The sequence below is a fragment of the Spea bombifrons genome, chromosome 1 (assembly GCF_027358695.1).
Source record: "Spea bombifrons isolate aSpeBom1 chromosome 1, aSpeBom1.2.pri, whole genome shotgun sequence".
NCBI lineage: Eukaryota > Metazoa > Chordata > Amphibia > Anura > Pelobatidae > Spea > Spea bombifrons.
The window spans coordinates 107,999,581-108,018,468 of record NC_071087.1 but is presented as its reverse complement, the minus strand read 5'-3'; the positions used below and the strand labels follow the sequence as shown (position 1 = coordinate 108,018,468).

At 40.3% G+C, this 18,888-nt stretch overlaps 1 protein-coding gene across 2 annotated transcripts; it reads left to right on the top strand.

Moving 5' to 3' along the window:
• Positions 1-6,363: 6,363 nt before the first annotated feature.
• Positions 6,364-17,148, top strand: IRF9 (interferon regulatory factor 9). Of its 2 annotated transcripts, none has more exons than XM_053467959.1 (8): positions 6,364-6,578; positions 7,105-7,284; positions 8,331-8,511; positions 10,670-10,788; positions 12,710-12,824; positions 14,241-14,600; positions 15,269-15,384; positions 16,576-17,148. In XM_053467959.1, exons 2-8 carry the CDS (start codon positions 7,105-7,107, stop codon positions 16,741-16,743), a joined length of 1,239 nt encoding a protein of 412 aa, XP_053323934.1. In that variant the 5' UTR covers positions 6,364-6,578; the 3' UTR covers positions 16,744-17,148. The 2 variants fall into 2 exon arrangements, with proteins under 2 accessions (XP_053323934.1, XP_053323925.1); XM_053467950.1 differs by having other exon boundaries at positions 6,366-6,582.
• Positions 17,149-18,888: the final 1,740 nt, after the last annotated feature.

Here is an 18,888-nt window from a genome sequence, read left to right as displayed (position 1 = left end):
CTGGAAAACCTCCCTCAGACAGAACACAAAAGGTCCAGGCAGGTATTGCCTCACTTGGCTCAGGGATAGTCTTCTTCAGGGCCTCTCATTGCCCTCCTTGCCCTGGGAGCACAGGGAACTTCCTCTTCCCCAACAGTCTCTCTGAGTATCAGGCTCCAGGGGTTTTTAATCCCAGCACCTGTAGGAATCCAGACCAGATCCTGCAGACTTCTAGCCTCCTGGAAAAGCCGGCATTGGCATTTCCACAGAATGGGGGAACGGAGCATTGGCCCACCCTGCTCTCCAGTTGCTCCACCCCAGGGACCCATATGTATGATCTGCATAGCAGCCGTACCCAGATGCCATGCCAATCAACTCCTTGGGGTTCACAGTCTCACAACCTGAATTACTTAGTGATATCTCTGAACATTTCTCACACGTTTTGTGGCTTCAGGAATATCTAACATAGGCATCCACAAAATGTTTTCTTATAGTGGGGAAAACGCAAGTTAAGGACAGGTAAAGTAACGATACAACAGCCCATCCAAGTAATTTGAGTACCTTGTAGAAGTACCTTGGGCATATTTTTCTGGTATGCAAATACAGACTCGAATATGCTTTACACTCTAGGGATGGGCTTGACAGGTGCAAATGCAGAAACATTTATCATGTCCGACTGCTATGCAGCTAGTGTTCCCTTGCCCACTGCTGCTGTCTTAATGTCTTTCTATGACTGATTTTTTTTTTCTACTGACGATCGGTGATGTAACATTTCTGTGGTGCTAATGTTTAGCTGTAATTTTCTTCTTTCTCATTTACTATACCAACAAGAGTTAAAGACATACCTCGGAACTTCTTAGCTCCGGCTACCCAGAGCCTTCCCTTGCGGGACGTTGAGGGCGTTCCTGCTGATGTCGGTGGGTGTTCCCAGTCACACCAAAGGGGAAATGGGCGGGAAGCGGGCCGTGTTCCCAGGTATGGTTATATATTATGGGGTTTCAGGACAAGAAAGGGTTTCTTTAGATGCCATTATTTTGATCGTCTCATAATTCACTATAAAAAGTATAAGATATGGTAAAAACCCTGCTAAATATATTCTAATATTTGTCCTGGGTTTAGAAATACCAAACGTTTTTATGTTTTTCTGTATGTTTTATGCCATTAAGTACAAGTAGCATATTGCTATTTCACAACCATTGTTTTCAAATTTGTCTATTCTGCACCCATCAAACCATATATGTTTGAAAACTAGACACCCCAGGGTGTTTTTAAATTTATTTTAAAGAGTTTGCTGTAGTATTATTGTGTTTTTCCCCCACACACATTCTACTTTAGATATTAATTTACAGCTCCTGTTATATGTTACTGTCAAAGTAACATATACCAGGAGCTATATATTCATATACCAGGAGCCGATGTATGTTCAGCAGCATCTCCTGAGTACAGTGATAGCTATTTTAAATCAGGTATTATATTTGGCGGATGTTGACACCTGGGGGAGGGGCCACATAGGGCCCCTGCTACCGATCTCGGTGTTGCTGAATGCCTTGACATTGGTTGCTTTGTTTAGCCTCTTTAAGTCATGCCAGGCGCGTCAATTGTCGCCAACGGGATTTTTTTCCGTGACACCCCTGGCACATCAATTTTTTAGTGAAGGGGTTAATCTGCACTTGAATGTAGTGTCTCTTTTGGAATTGAATAAGGTGCAGCATAATACGGGGAAATGACATCATGAAATATAAAGGTTGTTCTGTACACTAAAGTGCTGTACTATACATACTCCCAATTACTAGCTGACATTTCAAGGAATGCAGAAAAACCAGATTGTAACCTTGGACAAGCAAAGGTAACTAAACAAAAATACAGCCAAGAGTGCCAGGTGGACGGCATTGACTTATAAAGAGAATCAAGAATTGATTGTGTAATTAAAATATCTGTACAGATGTGTACAAAAGTTCCAATTTGGCAGCTGTTACACCCAAGGACAGATTTAAGCACATGGACATGTTATATACTCCTAGTCTGATTTATTCTACCCTGCTTGGTGTTCACATTTGCTGGGTGCTTAGCATTTTGGTGGGTATGGGGTATCGCAGAATATCCATAGTAATAAACTTTCCTTCACTATGTCTATAAACTGAGGTAAACAGGTCACTTATACAGCTTTCCAATAGGCAACTAACAATTTGCTGTGTTACCCAGGGCCGGCCCAAGGCAAAATGCCGCCTGGGGCGAATTTTAAAATGCCGCCCCTCCCCTTATCTACCCTTCCTCTCCCTCCGTCCCTGCCGCCCCCCTCCCCATTATCTACCCTTCCTCTCCCTCCCTCCCTATTAGCTACCCCCCCCCCCTTTGTACTTACCTTTCAGCAGTCCTGCGGCGAGTCTCCCTGTTCGGTCTCGGTGCCGGCTTGTAATGCTGAGCGCCGGAAATGAGGTAATCTTCCGGCACTCAGCATTACAAGCCGGCACCGAGACCGAACAGGGAGACTCACCGCAGAGGAGAGAGGGGCGCCGAGCGGGTACTGACAGCTTGGTAAGTGAAAACCACTCTGCGCCCCTTTCTCTCTCTTGGGGGCTTGGCAAAGTGCCGCCCCTTCAAAAGTGCCGCCTGGTGTTACCCCACCTACCAGTCATACCCTACAGCACGTGCATTCGGTTTCTGGGATTACCGTGAGTATTAAAAATTATTTAGAAGGTGGATTGTTAAATACAGTGAAATCAAAGCATTAACTCATTGCTTATTCTATTTCCTGGCTGCTGATAACCTTAGGCACTAGCACCAGGTATTCTGACATTACTGCCAGTAAAGCTACTTAAAAACTTTAAGGTCACTGACTGAAAGAACAATACATATTTATGTGGGGCACGTAGGAATGCGGGTCTTTGGGAGTGTGCATTCTTCCAGCGGCTTGAATCAGTATTATACAGCTAACTGTAACATTGAAGGCTAAAGTACCATAACCATACCTGGAAACTTTCTAAATGAGCTGACCCTAAGACTATTTAAATATTAACCATTTAATAGCCCATATTGAGAATTCTATGTAGTGACTCACCAAATACACCAGCCATAACATTATGACCACTGACAGGTGAAGTGAAAACTAATAATCTTGTCATCACGGCACCTGTCAGTGGATGGGATATATTAGGCAGCAAGTGAACATTGTATTCGAAGCATGAATAATGGGCAAGCGGAAGTATCAAAAGTGGTCCAAGGAAGGAAAAGCAGTGAACAGGGACGGCCAAGGCTTATTGAGGCATGTGGGGGCGAAGGCTGGTAGCTCAAATAGCTGAAAAAGTTAGTGCTGGTTCTGACAGAAAGATGTCAGAACACACACTGCATTGCAGTTTGTTGCGTATGGGGCTGCATAGCCGTAGACTAGCCAGGATGCACTTGCTGACCCCTGTCCACTGCTGAAAGCCCATACAATGAGCACGTGAGCATAAGAACTGGACCACGGAGCAATGGAAGGAGGTGGCCTCGTCTGATGAATCCTGTTTTCTTTTAGTCACGTGAATGGCCGGGTGCGTGTGTCGCTTACCCAAAGACACCAGGATGCAACTTACAGGACCTAAAGTATCTCCTGCTAACATCTTGGTGCCAGGTACCACAACAAACCTTCAGAGGTCTAGCGGTGGTCATGCATCGACGGGTCAGGGCTGTTATGGTGGCAGAAGGGGGACCTACACAATATTAGGCAGGTGGTCATAATGTTAGGTCTGCATTACTCACTTTTTCTACTTTGTTAATCCACCCATCCCATCACCAGAGTCTCAAGAGCACCAGAGGGGGCCAACGAAGTCTCAAGCTACACTAACGCTCCAGTCAACTTGCTTCCCTGCGGTAATGCGGCCTCCCCTCCTCCCGAGGGTGCCAGCAAACACCCTTTATTGCTGTGCTTTGGGCCATCACTGGTGATTTTGTGGTTGGGCCTGGCAATGGCATATGGCTGGGTGCAGGCATACCCCTCTGCTGATGGTATCGGTCAATGGCAAGCACTAACTTTGTGGTATGGCTTGTTTCCCCTTTGATAGTGGCCCAGCTCACTATCTGTTTCCAGGGGAAGGGTGGAGTGCTAGTTGAGCTCTTAGCTTGCCCCTCTGACCCACTCGCCACGCCAGATGCAGGTTGACAAAGCAGCTGTCCTCGGGGAGAGAGAATGCAGCATTATACGGGGACTTCTTGTTTTTATGTGTAATAAATAAAGAGACTTCATTTGCGACAATCCTCGGTTTTTCATTGTGTTTATTGTTTCAAAGTTATTTCACATTTAAGAACCATGCCAGTGGGGCATATGCACCTTATCACGTTTTGCTATGTCGCCAACCGTTATTTCCTTCTTTCTCATTTATTGAACCCACACAAATTATATACATATTTTTTAGAGCAAGTGGGTTTTGTTTTTGATTTTTTTAAACCATATAGATATATGTAAGGCATTTTTATAAATAAAATAAAAAATCTGATAAAAAAAAAAAACATGGGTTCTGGGTCCCATAAAAGAACTGTTTCTCTTAAAGAGAGACCCTTATTTTTGCTCTTGCACTGTGTGGCCAATCACAACAATTCTTCAACTTGCAAAGTGGGACAAGGGTCATAGCTATTAGGATTACAGTCCATGGTATTGTAGCAGATGTGAGTGTGAGAGGATAAAATTAACAATATGCCAGTTGGTGTATTCATTATCATTGACGTTATTTTTACTATTTAGTAAAAAATATTGCCTAGTTGGGATTTTTATAAAGCTATCCATTACAGTAAGCAAAGAAGTGACCTCTGAAATGTAACTTACCAATTAGGTCCCAATTAGGGGACTGGTCTGGTATATGCACACAATATATGTAGAATATTTGATTTGCTTTAACCACGTTATTTTAACCACAAGATTTATTTGGGTTTTACTTTGGGAATAATACTGCACAATGAGAACCAGGCAGATTAACTCTGCTATGAACGCAGGTATGCAGGGGAGTGCACGTTCTTACAGGGCAGTGTTTTCATCCTAACGATAATGGAGGCCACTAACAAGGTCTCTGCTGGGAAACATGCAGTTAGCATAGTCACTTGTTAGGTGATAAATAATCCTAACATACAACATGGCAAATAGCTGTTTTAATTTTAATTATATTGATCCTACCATTTATTTATGCTGAGCCAACACATACAAATACTTCAGAGGTTCTGGAAGCTTATGTGGCACTGTAAAGTCTTCTAAGATGACAATGAAAATGCAACAAAAGTTATCAACTACACTCAGACTTATCTTGGACCATTACAACTAAACCCAATTTCAGAGCCACCAATTATATTGATTTCTGATACAGATTTGAATTCAGAAAGATTCATTTAGCTATAGCTAAATTCAGTAGATGGATAGATAGGTAAATACTTTGCATGTATTGTTTTAATACACTGCAATTGTTTAGCTGTAATTCCCTTCTTTCTCATTTACTGTACCCAAACAAGTGGAAAAAACCTGCTCAATAGATTCTAATATTTGTCCTGAGTTTGGAAGTACCCAATGTTTTATGGGGGTTTGTATTGCTTTTTTTATAGGGAAATAAGTATAAGTAGCATATTGTTATTTCAAAACCATTTTTAAAATCTGGTCATCCTGTCCCCATGTCTTATTTGGGACATCTTTGAAGCCGGTCAGTTCCATTTACCTTCCATCAAACCATATACCGTATGTTTGAAAACTAGACACTCCAGGGTATTTCAAATGCTGGTAGTATTTTTTTGGAACGGAATGGTTCCCCTGATCATAACATCAGTGGGGATGTTATGATCAGGGGAACGTAGTATATGTTACTACATTTTTATTTATCTACATCTACATTTTTATTTATCCATATTCTTTTTTATTGTACTAATCACATTGTGATTAGTAAGCTAGGCTCTATTGACTTGAATGGATGGATGCAATACCCTTATTTAACATGCAGAGTTCTCAGAAGGGTCTTTTTTATTTTTTAATGGGAGCCATATGTATTGTTCCTCCTTAACAGGGATACTTGGGATGTCCATTAGGATACCTGGGAGCTCTCAGGGTAAAGGGCAGATTCTCAGGGTCACACAGTCTACAGCTGGCTTCTTCTTATTTTACCATGCAGTGATCATATGTGACTCCCAGTTAGTGATTTAATTGTTGATATAATAGCTTAAACACAGGTGACTTAATTAGGTGTATCTTTCAATAATGACATGTCAAGGTTTTCATGAGGACCACTTTTCATGCCTATTTAGTTAACACGCTTGTTGAATCACTACATAGAAAATTCTTGATGGGCTATTAAAGGGTTAATATTAAGAGTCTCAGGGTCCGCTTATTTAGAAAGTTCCAATGTACGTATATTAATCACTCTGTGTGTTTGTGGCAGATGTTCAGCATGTGAAAGTGTCAGTCTGCAGGTCACAGTGTTTGCGTGTGAGTCTGTGTTCAAGTGGGTGTGTGTGTGAGCAGAGCTCTGCTGATCACATGATTTCTGGGAAAAGGAGGAAGCAGCAACAAGACAGCAAAGCGAGAAAGCATTGGAGACAGACATTGAAACTGAGGACAAAGAACTGGGTGAAACTGTACAGGAGAGAAACACGTAGGTAGGTAGAGATAATACAAAGAAGCAGAAACAACAACATTAAGTGAGAAGAAACAACAAGCACAGGGTAGGGGTACAAAAAATTCTCTGCAAGGGGGAGGATAATGAACTGTTCACTACTTTGCACAGTTAGGCACCCTTTCCTCCGGTACAGGAGGCTGGTGGAAGATAGGGGTTACAGTGTTATTTTCTGCATTGGAAATTTAACATAGAAACAATCTGCTTCAGAAAGAAAAATGTCTTGCTACAGGAAATGCATTTTCTGTTTGGAACTGAGTTACTATAGAATAGACTGCAAGTACAGGCTGTCACCGTGTAACAGTTTTGCAGTTTATACATTGAAAGATTGCAGGAGTTGGTTCACATGGTGCAGAGTTTTGTTTCCGAAGGAAGTATCACAATAGCAGATCCCCCAGGGTGAAGGGTAGAAAACACATTGAAGTGGAGGCCCACTGTATAATCATTTGCAATAGGGATTATTACGAGTGTGTGCTTCAAGTTTTATCATGAGATGTTTTCGCAGATGGCCAGTGGTCGTGCACGCTCCACGCGGAAGCTGAAACCATGGCTTGTGGAACAGGTGGAGAGTGGCAAGTTTCCAGGACTAGTCTGGGATGATGAGAAAAAAAACTGTTTCCGTATTCCTTGGAAACATGCTGGAAAACAGGATTTCAGGCATGATGAGGATGCTGCCATATTTAAGGTGACAGACTACTCCCAGTAACTTTAAGTTCACAGTAAGCAGGGCCAGTTCTGCAGTTTCTACTGTCCTACACAAACTATGCTCATGGCACCCCCTTTTGCATGCACTTGCTTGCTAATGTTGGAAGGATCCTCGTGCCCGGTGCCCACTGTCAGCTCAGTACCCTAGACAGCCACATAGGTATAAGGTAGGGTTGGTCATGACAGTATTTGAAACATGCCAAAGAAACCCTGGGGGACTTTTTTAGTTTTGTGTACAAATTAAGTAGATACATCTTATGCCTTAATAATTTTTAGTTGACAGCAGCACTGCCAACCATAATGAGATGATAAGAATCATATTAGTGAGAGACTAGTGTCTTGTGATATCATATTGTACCTCCATACAAATACCTGTACATGGTGGTTTAGATAGGGAAAAGAAAAAATGTCGGTGCGCTAAGCTAGTCACAGGCTCAAATTATACAAATGTATAATACGAGGCCTACCAAACAGGTGTAAGCATGCTGCAAAAAAAATGCTGCAAAAAGTTGGCAACAAATATATAAACATAATATAAATGAGAGGTTTTGGTTATATGAATTGGCCAAAGCATAATTAAGCTCACCCGCCACGTCAAGGCACACATATTTGAGGTTGTTGGCTCCTCATCAGTCTGGTTGCAGCTTGCTGTCCAGGGGTTAATAGGGAGGAGGTTTAATTGCACCTCCCCCAACACATTAATAAGGTTTTGGTAGCAGTATAAACTGCTTTGTGTGTCCACTACGTAGGAGGTGAGAGTAGGTTCTCACCCTATTGAGAGTGTGCCTTGACGTGGCGGGTGAGCTTAATTATGCTTTGGCCAATTCATATAACCAAAACCTCTCATTTATATCATGTTTATATATTTGTTGCCAACTTTATTAGGGTAAGAAGCGCAGATAGTTTTTGTTTTTTGTATAAATGGTGGTTTAGATGCAAGTACTTCTTAGAGTATTTTATAGCATAGGACATGTTGGGATACTGTATAATACTGTTAATATTTGTAACATTGTCTGATGTCCCTAGGCTTGGGCACTATTTAAGAACAAGCTTCGTCCTGAGGACAAGATAGACCCTGCAGCTTGGAAGACAAGGTTGCGCTGTGCTCTAAACAAGAGTCCAGAATTCGAAGAGGTCCCAGAAAGGTCACAGCTGGACATATCGGAACCATATAAAGTGTACAGGATTGTGCCTCCTGCGGAGCAGGGTAAGTGATAGCAAGACTACAATTGTAGTATGTTTGTAGTATGTTGTAATTGTAGACTACAATTTGTATGCCCTTACACAAAAAACAGTACATCTGTACAGAGAAGGGAAATGTTATTGAAAGTTTCACTCTGGTGTATGTTTAACCTAATTTAGAAACCTTCTATTGTATCAGCTAAAGTGTGCACAGATATCTCTAGAACTTGCCTGGTATTTATCTAAATCAACAGGTATAGCCCATAGCAACAGAAAATGCTTGCAGTAACCATGCATGTATTGTGTAAGTGGCATCCATGGGGTTAAGGTTTTCCACCTTGTATTTGTTAAGAAGAGCATTTTGTCAGTCTGCTTAAACAAGCAGGCCCACAGGAAATTGACTGAAAATCATAAGAATTAGTCTCCACTACTTGTGACGGTTCAACACATGCAAAGGAAGCAAATAAAAAGTAGTTGTATCATTGTAATGCTGGCTTATCAGTGATATACTTATGTGGAATATGGGAGCCAAATCAGTGGTATAGTAACTTCCAAATACCTTTAATATTAGTAAAAAATGCATAATATATAGATAAAAATATCTACATGGAGGCCTGGTGCCATACAGCCCCAGCAGCCACAATAAAAATAATCAGCCCAACCTCCCTCCCTGAGATCTTGGATTGGCCATCGCTTTAACTGAGAATTATCATGCTTTTTAGCAGAAAAGGAGATCCAGCACCACAAAAGTCACAAAAGGAAAAAAGTATTGGGACACACCTCTTAATTTTTGAATTCAGGTGTTTCAATCCGACTCATTGCCACAGGTGTATAAAATTAAGCAACTAGCCATGGAGTCTGCATTTAAAAAACATTTGTCAAAAAATAGCTCCTCCAAAAGAGCTCAGTGAAATGAAACATGGTACTGTAATAGGATGCCACCTTCGCAATAAGTCAGTTTGTAAAATATCATCCCTGCGGAAGACCACGTAACGCCACAGAGCGGGGTCACCAAGGGCTGAGGCACATGGTGTGTAAAAGTCGCCAACACTCTGCTGATTCCATAGGTGAAGAGTTCCAAACTTCCATTGACATTAATATCAGCACAAAAACTTTGTTAAATACAAGCCTCACATCACCAAGTACAATGCCAAGCATGAGATTGAATTGTGTAAAGCATGCCGCCACAGGACTCTGGAGCAGTGGAAACGTGTTCTGTGGAGTGACAAATCTCGCTTCTCGGTTTGGAAGTCTGATTGGCGAGTCTGGGTTTGGCGGATGCCAGGAGAACATTACCTGCCTGACTGCAATGTGTCAACTGTAAAGTTGGTGGAGGAGGGATAATGGTATGGGGCTGTTTTTGAAGGGTTGTCCTCTTACTTCCAGTGAAGGGAAATTGTAATGCTTCAGAATACTAAGACATTTTGAACCATGCTATGCTTTCAACTTAATGGGAACAGCTTGAGGAAGACCCTTTTCTGTTTCAGCATGACTGTGCCCCAGTGCACAAAGCAAGGTCCATAAAGACATGGTTGGGTGGGTTTGGTGTGGAGGAACTTGACTGGCCGCACCTGAACCGTCCTGACCTGAACCCTATCGAACACCTTTGGGATGAACTGGAATGGAGATTGCGAACCAAAGCCTTCTCGTCCAACATCAGTGCCTGACCTCACAAATGCTTTACTGGATGAATGGGCAAAAATTTGCACAGAAACACTCCAAAATCTCGTGGAAAGCCTTCCCAGAAGAGTGGAAGCTGTTATAGTTGCAAAGGGGGACAAACTACATATTAGTCTCTATGTATTTAAAATGCAATGTCATCAAAGTCCTTGTTGGTCCCAATACTTTTGTCCATATAGGTTATGTATGTGTTATTTGTTTCTTTTACACCAGTTGCACCCTCACAAGCAGAGGAGTGTGGAAGCAGTGTGTGCTGGAAGCAGTCATAATGAATAAGACTAAGAGAAAAAGACATAGTAGTCAGTGTACATACTTTAATACTGTGGCCAAAACACCTGTGCAGCGATTTTAGGTGAACTATTACAGTTTGATATCTAAACTGTTTTTTCTTACAGTGATTTTTGTTAATTTCAGAATATATATGTTTATTCATTGGACACATATCATTATTTAGAGGTGTGCTATTGTGAAAAAGTATTTGATGATATGGTGTTTTCCCCTAGTAATCCCAAGCTCTGGAAAACAAGCACGAAAAAGGAAGCGCAACGTAGATCACAGAGACAGTTCATCTGATGAAACAGAGACAACCAGAACAGAGGAGAAACCACAGATTTTCACTCTGGTAAAATAACATTATTATTATGTATCAAAATATATAATATATAACCCAATCTTTCTATATGTTGCTTTATTTCTCTGCTGTATTCACAGAGGAAAATGAAATACCAGGTAATATACAGCAGGATGAGATAAATGCCCCAATACATGTCGCCTGTCTAACCCAGGAAGAAGTACAGTGCCGCCTAAAAAAAATCAAAATAGAAAAATCACCAGGTCCAGATGGCATTCACCCCCGCGTTCTAAGGGAGTTAAGTAATGTAATAGACAGACCCCTATTTCTAATATTCAAGGACTCTATAGTGACCGGGTCTGTTCCCCAGGACTGGCGCATTGCAAATGTTGTGCCAATATTCAAAAAGGGGACAAAAAGTGACCCGGGGAATTATAGGCCTGTTAGTTTAACTTCTGTTGTATGTAAACTGTTTGAGGGTTTCCTAAGAGATGCTATTTTGGAGTATCTCAATGAAAATAAATGTATGACTCCATATCAGCATGGGTTTACAAGGGATCGGTCCTGTCAAACTAACCTGATCAGCTTTTATGAGGAGGTGAGTTCTAGACTGGATCGGGGAGAATCGCTGGATGTCGTATATCTTGATTTTTCCAAAGCATTTGATACGGTGCCACATAAAAGGCTGGTACATAAAATGAGAATGCTTGGGCTGGGGGAGAATGTGTGTATGTGGGTAAGTAACTGGCTCAGTGATAGGAAACAGAGGGTGGTTATTAATGGTACATACTCTGAGTGGGTGACTGTTACTAGTGGGGTACCACAGGGGTCAGTTTTGGGTCCTATTCTTTTTAATATATTTATTAATGACCTTGTAGAGGGATTGTATAGTAAAGTATCAATCTTTGCAGACGATACTAAGCTCTGTAGCGTGGTTAACACAATAGAGGACACTGCACGATTACAAATGGATCTGCATAGGTTGGAGGCTTGGGCTGGGATGTGGCAGATGAGGTTCAACACAGATAAATGTAAGGTTATGCACATGGGGAAGAAAAATCCAGGCTGGGAATATGTATTAAATGGGAAAACACTGGGGACGACTGACATGGAAAAGGACTTAGGAGTCTTGGTTAACAGTAAATTTACCTGTAGCGACCAGTGTCGGGCAGCTGCTGCTAAGGCAAATAAAATCATGGGGTGCATCAAAAGGGGCATGGATGCCCACGACAAGGAAATAATTCTACCATTGTACAAGTCACTAGTCAGACCACACATGGAATACTGTGTACAGTACTGGGCACCAGTGTACAAGAAAGATATAGTGGAGCTGGAGAGGGTTCAAAGACGGGCAACCAGAGTAATAAGGGGAATGGAAGGACTGCAGTACCCAGAAAGATTATCAGAATTAGGGTTATTTAGTTTGGAAAAAAGACGGCTTAGGGGGGACTTAATAACTATGTATAAATATATAAGGGGGCAGTACAGAGATCACTCCCAGGACCTATTTATACCCAGGACGGTATCTATAACAAGGGGACATCCTCTACGGCTGGAGGAAAGAAGGTTTCTACACCAGCACAGACGGGGGTTCTTTACAGTAAGAGCGGTGAGACTATGGAACTCTCTGCCAGAGGAAGTGGTAATGGTAAACTCAATAAAAGAGTTTAAAAGGAGCCTGGACGTGTTTCTTGAAAGCAATAATATTACAAGTTATGGATAGTAGATTAATAGGGACAGAACGTTGATCCAGGGATTTATTCTGATTGCCATATTTGGAGTCGGGAAGGAATTTTCCCCCTGGTATGGGGCAATTGGCATCTGCTTCATAAGGGTTTTTTGCCTTCCTCTGGATCAACACGGTAGGGACACAATATGTATATAGGTTGAACTTGATGGACTTTGGTCTTTTTTCAACCTTATGAACTATGTTACTATGTTACTATGTTATTTCATTATCTGATTCTTTCAGGAAATAGTTCCATTTGTGGATACAAATATATCCAGTACTATTTCCACAGAAGATTCTGGGGTTGGAAGTGACACGAACAGCACAGAGATGCTTAACACCCATTACAACCCTGAATGTAAGTGACGTATCCCAGAGAGGCTGAGAAATGTATTAGTGTGTGTGTGTGCGTATACATTCGTAGTGTAAGCCTGTTGAACGAAAATGAAAGCAAGTACATCTAGGTATCAAGCTACTGCTCTGCACCAAGAACTATTTGGAGGGATGCTCTACCACCATCCTTTCCGATAGCAGTATGTCACCTTAAAATAACAGACGCTAATTTCATAAGCTGCTAAATGATATATATAGAGTAACTCATTTTAGATGTTAGGGTTTGTATAGAATTATTTATCTCTTCAATCTAACTAGAGCAGCAGTGCTCACTTTAAGACCAGAGGAAGTGACTTAGGGCTGTTGAGCTAAAAAATCCCCCACCTATATATTTTCATTTTTCTTTTAGTTTATATAGCCCTAAAGGTAAAGTGAGGACTGTAACTCCATAGCAAAAGAAAATATATAACACATAAAAAAAATGGTGGGCCACTTCAGGTGAAAAACACAAATAGGAGTACTCACCATTACAACGTATGCCCTAAATCAATACAATATGTCCCAGATGTGTCACAGCTTTATATGGGTCTAAGTTAAAAAATTACAGAATAGCGATTTAGATCATTATTTAGAACTCTATTTAAATAACCTTATTTTCAGAACAAAGTACAATGTTCAGCCGTTCAAGATAATACTGTGAGAATAACAGCTGATGAAGAATACCAGAGTGTGGTAAAGTAATAGGAAATTTGAGGAAGTGGTCTACCCTTTGGCCCACTACAGCCAGCTGCATTCATGTTTATTCATTTAACATAAATTAAAAAAAAAAATCTAAAAGTTAACATAATGTGTATAAGTATTAGAGTAACAGAGAGAAAAAAAACTCTTAAAAGACAGAAACAAAGGGAAACAGAAGAAGGCTTGTAAATTTTCATATTATATATATATATATATATATATATATATATGTGTGTATATATATATATAATTATTTGTAATTTACCAGATATTACCGTGTACTATGTATCTTGTTGTCTTTGGTTTCAGCTAAGAAGTAACTAGTCTCCATGATTAATTAGCTTGCCTAACTGTTCTGCTCTCTTTGATTTTATAGCAGCAAATTATTTATTTTGTAATGATAGCATATATATATATAACTACCGTAATCTTTCCTCCTATCTTTAAAAATCAATTCGTTCTGGTGTGAATTTCTAACATGAATGCAAAAAAACCATGCGCCAAAAGTGGAATAAAATTCAACTCATCGCACTTATTTCCTTAAATACTTAAAGTGATTTAACAATATGTGTGTCTGAACATAATGCATGTTTGTAGGAATAATTGCATCCAACAACTCTCTACTTTTAGAGGCCCATGCATTCATACACCTCTTCCAGGAATGCTGTTATTTGATGCACACACTTTCTGTTTTTTGCTTTAGACATGGAAGTAACAGTGCTGTACAGTGGCGTTACGGTATCAAAGTGCCTGATCCAAAAAGGAGAGTGTAAATTATCAGCTGGGAATCCTCCAGTAGGTGGTCATATGGAACACGTTCTCCTGCCTGCCCCAGATGAGAAGCTTGACGTGGAGACACGTGATCAAACGAAGAAGCTGTTAAAGTTCCTTCAAGCTGGAGTTATGCTGGCCAGTAATGTGCATGGGATTTTTGCTCAGCGCCAAAGATCGTGCTCAGGGCGAATATTCTGGATGGGGCCTTGTGCAAATCAAAGAGGGGAGCCAAACAAGCTGGAAAGAGATGCACATGTAAAACTCTTTGACACCCAAAACTTCCTGAGAGGTAAACCTAAAAGAGTAGATAAGTGATCAGAAGGAAGGCAGGCAAGTCAATTGGGTGAAGGAAGGGAGGAGAGGAATTAAGTAATGGAAAGCAGGCAGATGAAATGGGTGAGGCTAGGCAGACACATAAACTATATAAGGAAAAGTAGACATTTGAACAAATTAGGCAGGTAGGTAGGTAAACTATATAAAAGTAAAGCAGTGATATGCTAAACACGAGAAGCATATGAACCAATTGATTGAGGCAGGCAGATTACTTGAGTGATGAAAGTGGATAGATGAATTAAGTACCATGCACTGGATTTGAGCAAGTAAAGGTTTCTTTGACATGAAAAACAGACCAGAAAAACAATGAGTGATTAGACATGAGGAACATGTCGCGATACAGAACATTAAAGGACACAAATGTCTTTGTACAGTATAAGCAGAAGGATGGGATTACCAAAACTGGTAACATGGATTTCCAAAATCCTTCACTAAGAGTAATACACTAGGAGTAGTAGAGGGTCCTGCTCTTGTGAGTTTACAGTCTATTGGGAGGTTAAGGGGTCTGAGACAGAAGGTGAGGAACTCTGTGGGTGAGGAGGTTTGATTGTAGCAAGATCACAGGCAAAAGTTGGTGATGGTGATGGAAAGAGGGTGATGTTCCTCTGTCATATTATCTTCCAGAACTCGAATTATATCGCATGCAGGGAGGTATACCTCCTGGTTATCAAGTCACTCTATGTTTTGGGGAAGAAATTTCAGACTCTGACCCTTCAGCCAACAAACTTATCACAGCTCAGGTAATTCACCAGAGAGTGTATACTGGCAATGCTTTTTATGTTGTATGTACACTATACCTAGGTATGTGTGTATGTTAGAATAGCATGCTATAAACATGTGAACCTTTGAGTGCCAGAGTCATTTTAAACATGATGAACCCTGGAGGTCATGCCAATTATTGTAATTTTTGCTATAGTTAGATTTAGTTGACATCCTTAAAAATTACTTACACTTTAACATGGAATGAAATCTAGGGAGAAAATACACATTTCTACAAGAGACTATACCTTGGGCGCACTCCCATGACCTGCATAATTATTCTGGCTGATTCTAGTACTTTTTTAATTTAAAGTTTAATATGTTAATTTACATTTTAATACTGGTAAATATATGTTTTTTGTTGTTGTTTTAATTAATTTATGAGAGAGGAGGTGTGGAGCACTCCTGATGTCACAATGTTAGCTGGGATCAGACAATTTTCCTGCATGCTAACAAGTTGAACTAACAATAGTTCAATTTTGTACATGGAACCACATTCAGGGAACACATCACACCTGTTGATCACATCAATTTTTTTTCACGCTTTTAGAGAAGTTGATGATCTGACACTTACCGATCAGCAGCCTCTCAATTACATAATCTGAGCTTTTGCCCATAAGAATTAACCTGAGGCACATCATGTGTGCACTAAAACACACAAGACTTTCTGCAGGAGGTAGACTACCAAAAAGTATTTTCCAGAAAAAAGCTGAAAAAATACACAGTTGGCCTACTGGGTCTACTTGGCCACACATCTATCCCATAAACGAATGGCGCTTTTACAGTCATAGTGAAGTCATGTCTTGTCTTTTGACAAGACTGTTCATTTATGGATTCTCTCCCATCTACCAGCCAGCCTAGCCATATTTTGCAGAGTGTTTCTGTGTCCTCTGTCCACAAATTGTGAACATGTGTGCAGGGGATGTAGAATGAAATGTAAAATATTATCTCACCTTTTTTTGTGAGACCTTAAAATATTATCTCACCCTCCTAATATTACCAATAGGATCTAATAACGACTGCATGCCTACACTATTGTTTCTTGTCAAGGCACACGGTCCAAATCTGGACACCAAAATGCAAATGAGTTTTCTTGAGCTACAGTTGTCCATAACAAATATGTGTCAATCCTAAAGCTTGCTTCTCATCCTCCCCATTTTGTGCTCCTGCAGATTGAACAAGTCATGGCTAAAGAGATGGTAGGTGAAGCCATTGAAAGCCATTTCCAAATTGCTCAGAGTTCAAATCCACTCGTACAGAGTCTCCCAGCTACCTACCTGATTCCCCTAGCTTCTGAGGAATTGCAAGAAATGCAAGATCATCTCTATGCAGAACTTTAACATCGGATCCTTTTTTTCCTCTCAAAGGCATGGTCACATATTCATGAAGATAGATATGTTAGTGAGGAAACTTACTGGAGATTGGGACCTTTGTGTGAAAAAGCCAGTTTATAAGACTGTTGTCAACTACTAATATATGTTGGAAAATACCACTAAAGCCCCCAGTTGTAAGGATGTATACTATACCATAGTGCCGTCTATGTGAAGATTGCAGCTGATTGGGAAATGAAATGTCAAATAATGTTTTTAGTTCCATTAGTTATACCAAGCACAGATAGCTCCATAGCACACAGCTTTTTTAAAAAAATATGTTTATATTGGTTATTACCCAACTTGGAAGCGTCCAATTATATCTGAAGCTTCACAATTGCTACCTTCTGCTGTGATTTAGTAGGTTTAAATAAGTGGACTCATTTTTTAAGCATTAAAAGGAATATGGACCACACACATATGCCACAAGAGTTCTATACAGTGCTAGAAAATGTACATCCAGTGTTGGTGGACCATTTTCAATGTCTTGTCCCAACTGTTTTCAGGTTATTGAGGTCCAGTATGAAAAGGTAGACCTCTGCTTGGATGATATACCTCTTACATAGTATAGCATGTTCCACAATGAACCCGAAAGACTCGGTGTCTCTAATCATGGAATGGAATGTATGGCAGCACGAGGCTGAGCCAAGAACTTTCTTGAAGGCGGCGTGAAGTGTGGGGGAAATTGTTTCATGATTCATATTACTTCATTGAGCTTTGAGTGAACAAGTCGAGTTATTAAGAAATCTTCAATGATGGGTGTTATACTGCACAGCAGTCACCTTTTATGTGTAAAGGTTATATTGCATGTTCTCTCCATGTACAAAAAAAACAGAGCAGATATAAGCAGTATGGCTTTCATCACAGTGTTTAACTAAAGCGTTTTCTCGCTAACAGATCTTTATTAGTGGTTTACTTTGAGGTTATGGGATTATTTTTTATCCTTACAAAGAAACTTCACTGGTCCATAGCATTAAATTCATAGTACTGTTTACTATGAGTAATAAATACATTATGTCTATTATTTGGTCCTAATACTAGGAATTGTGCACTAATTATGTGATATTCATCCATAGATATTGTAGATATTTTCGTCCCTCAAATACCGTACATTTTGCAATAGGGTCCTAACAAATGGTCCCAATCAGACTGGCCACATAATATTAGCCTTAATGGCTGTAATGTTGAATGCCTACGTCTTCTAGCATTATTACGAATGTTATGAAAAACCATATAAATGCGTTTTATAACTTTTGTCTGGAACATAGGTTCAAATGTAACATAAGGCACACTGACTTCCCTGTTTTATTTATGTATATCTTGTATTTCAAACATGAAATAAATGTTTTAATACTCTTTTACCTAATTGTGTTGTCGCTGCTATAAACCTCCTACCCGCATTCCGCAAGCCGGAGCCAGAGAGTTCACAGGTATGTTCTTAGGTCATGTGCATACCTGGGAACACTCTAAATAAACTTTCGAAATAAGCTGATCCTAAGGAAACCCTTTAGCTCATTGTGAAGATGTTGTGTAGTGGCTCACCAGATCTGTTTACCAAATAGCTCTAATACTGGTCTTCATGGAAACTTTCTTCGTATTTAAATATATATTTAATTGAGTCACCTGCATTCAAGCAGGGGTATCAACCATAACATACTGGTAGCAAAAGCACCAATTTGGGAGTTTTAATAGATGATGACAGCATTGTAGAATAGGAAGGAATCAGCTCCAGACTGCGTGACCCTGAGAATCTGCCTCTTCACCATGAGACTGGGGCGAAAACCCCGAGGGTTCCCAGGTATGGTCACGTGGCAGCAGACTATATATACCTGTACCAGAACATCCAGATCCATGCCGCTGACCAACAAAGTACCCAGAGATGGAATGTGGGCACAGCTGTTGCCAATTACCTTTTAATCTCCCAGTCCGGTGCAAAACGCCACACACTTTGGCCACCTTATGTTCCACGTCTCCATCTTATTTAACTTTCTTATATACTAGATAAAGAATGGGTTATTCAGATACCATCAGCACACTTGGGAACAGTTGAGGTATACAAATAAATATCAAATGCACTATTTACTTGTATCAACACTATATTTTTGTGATATAATT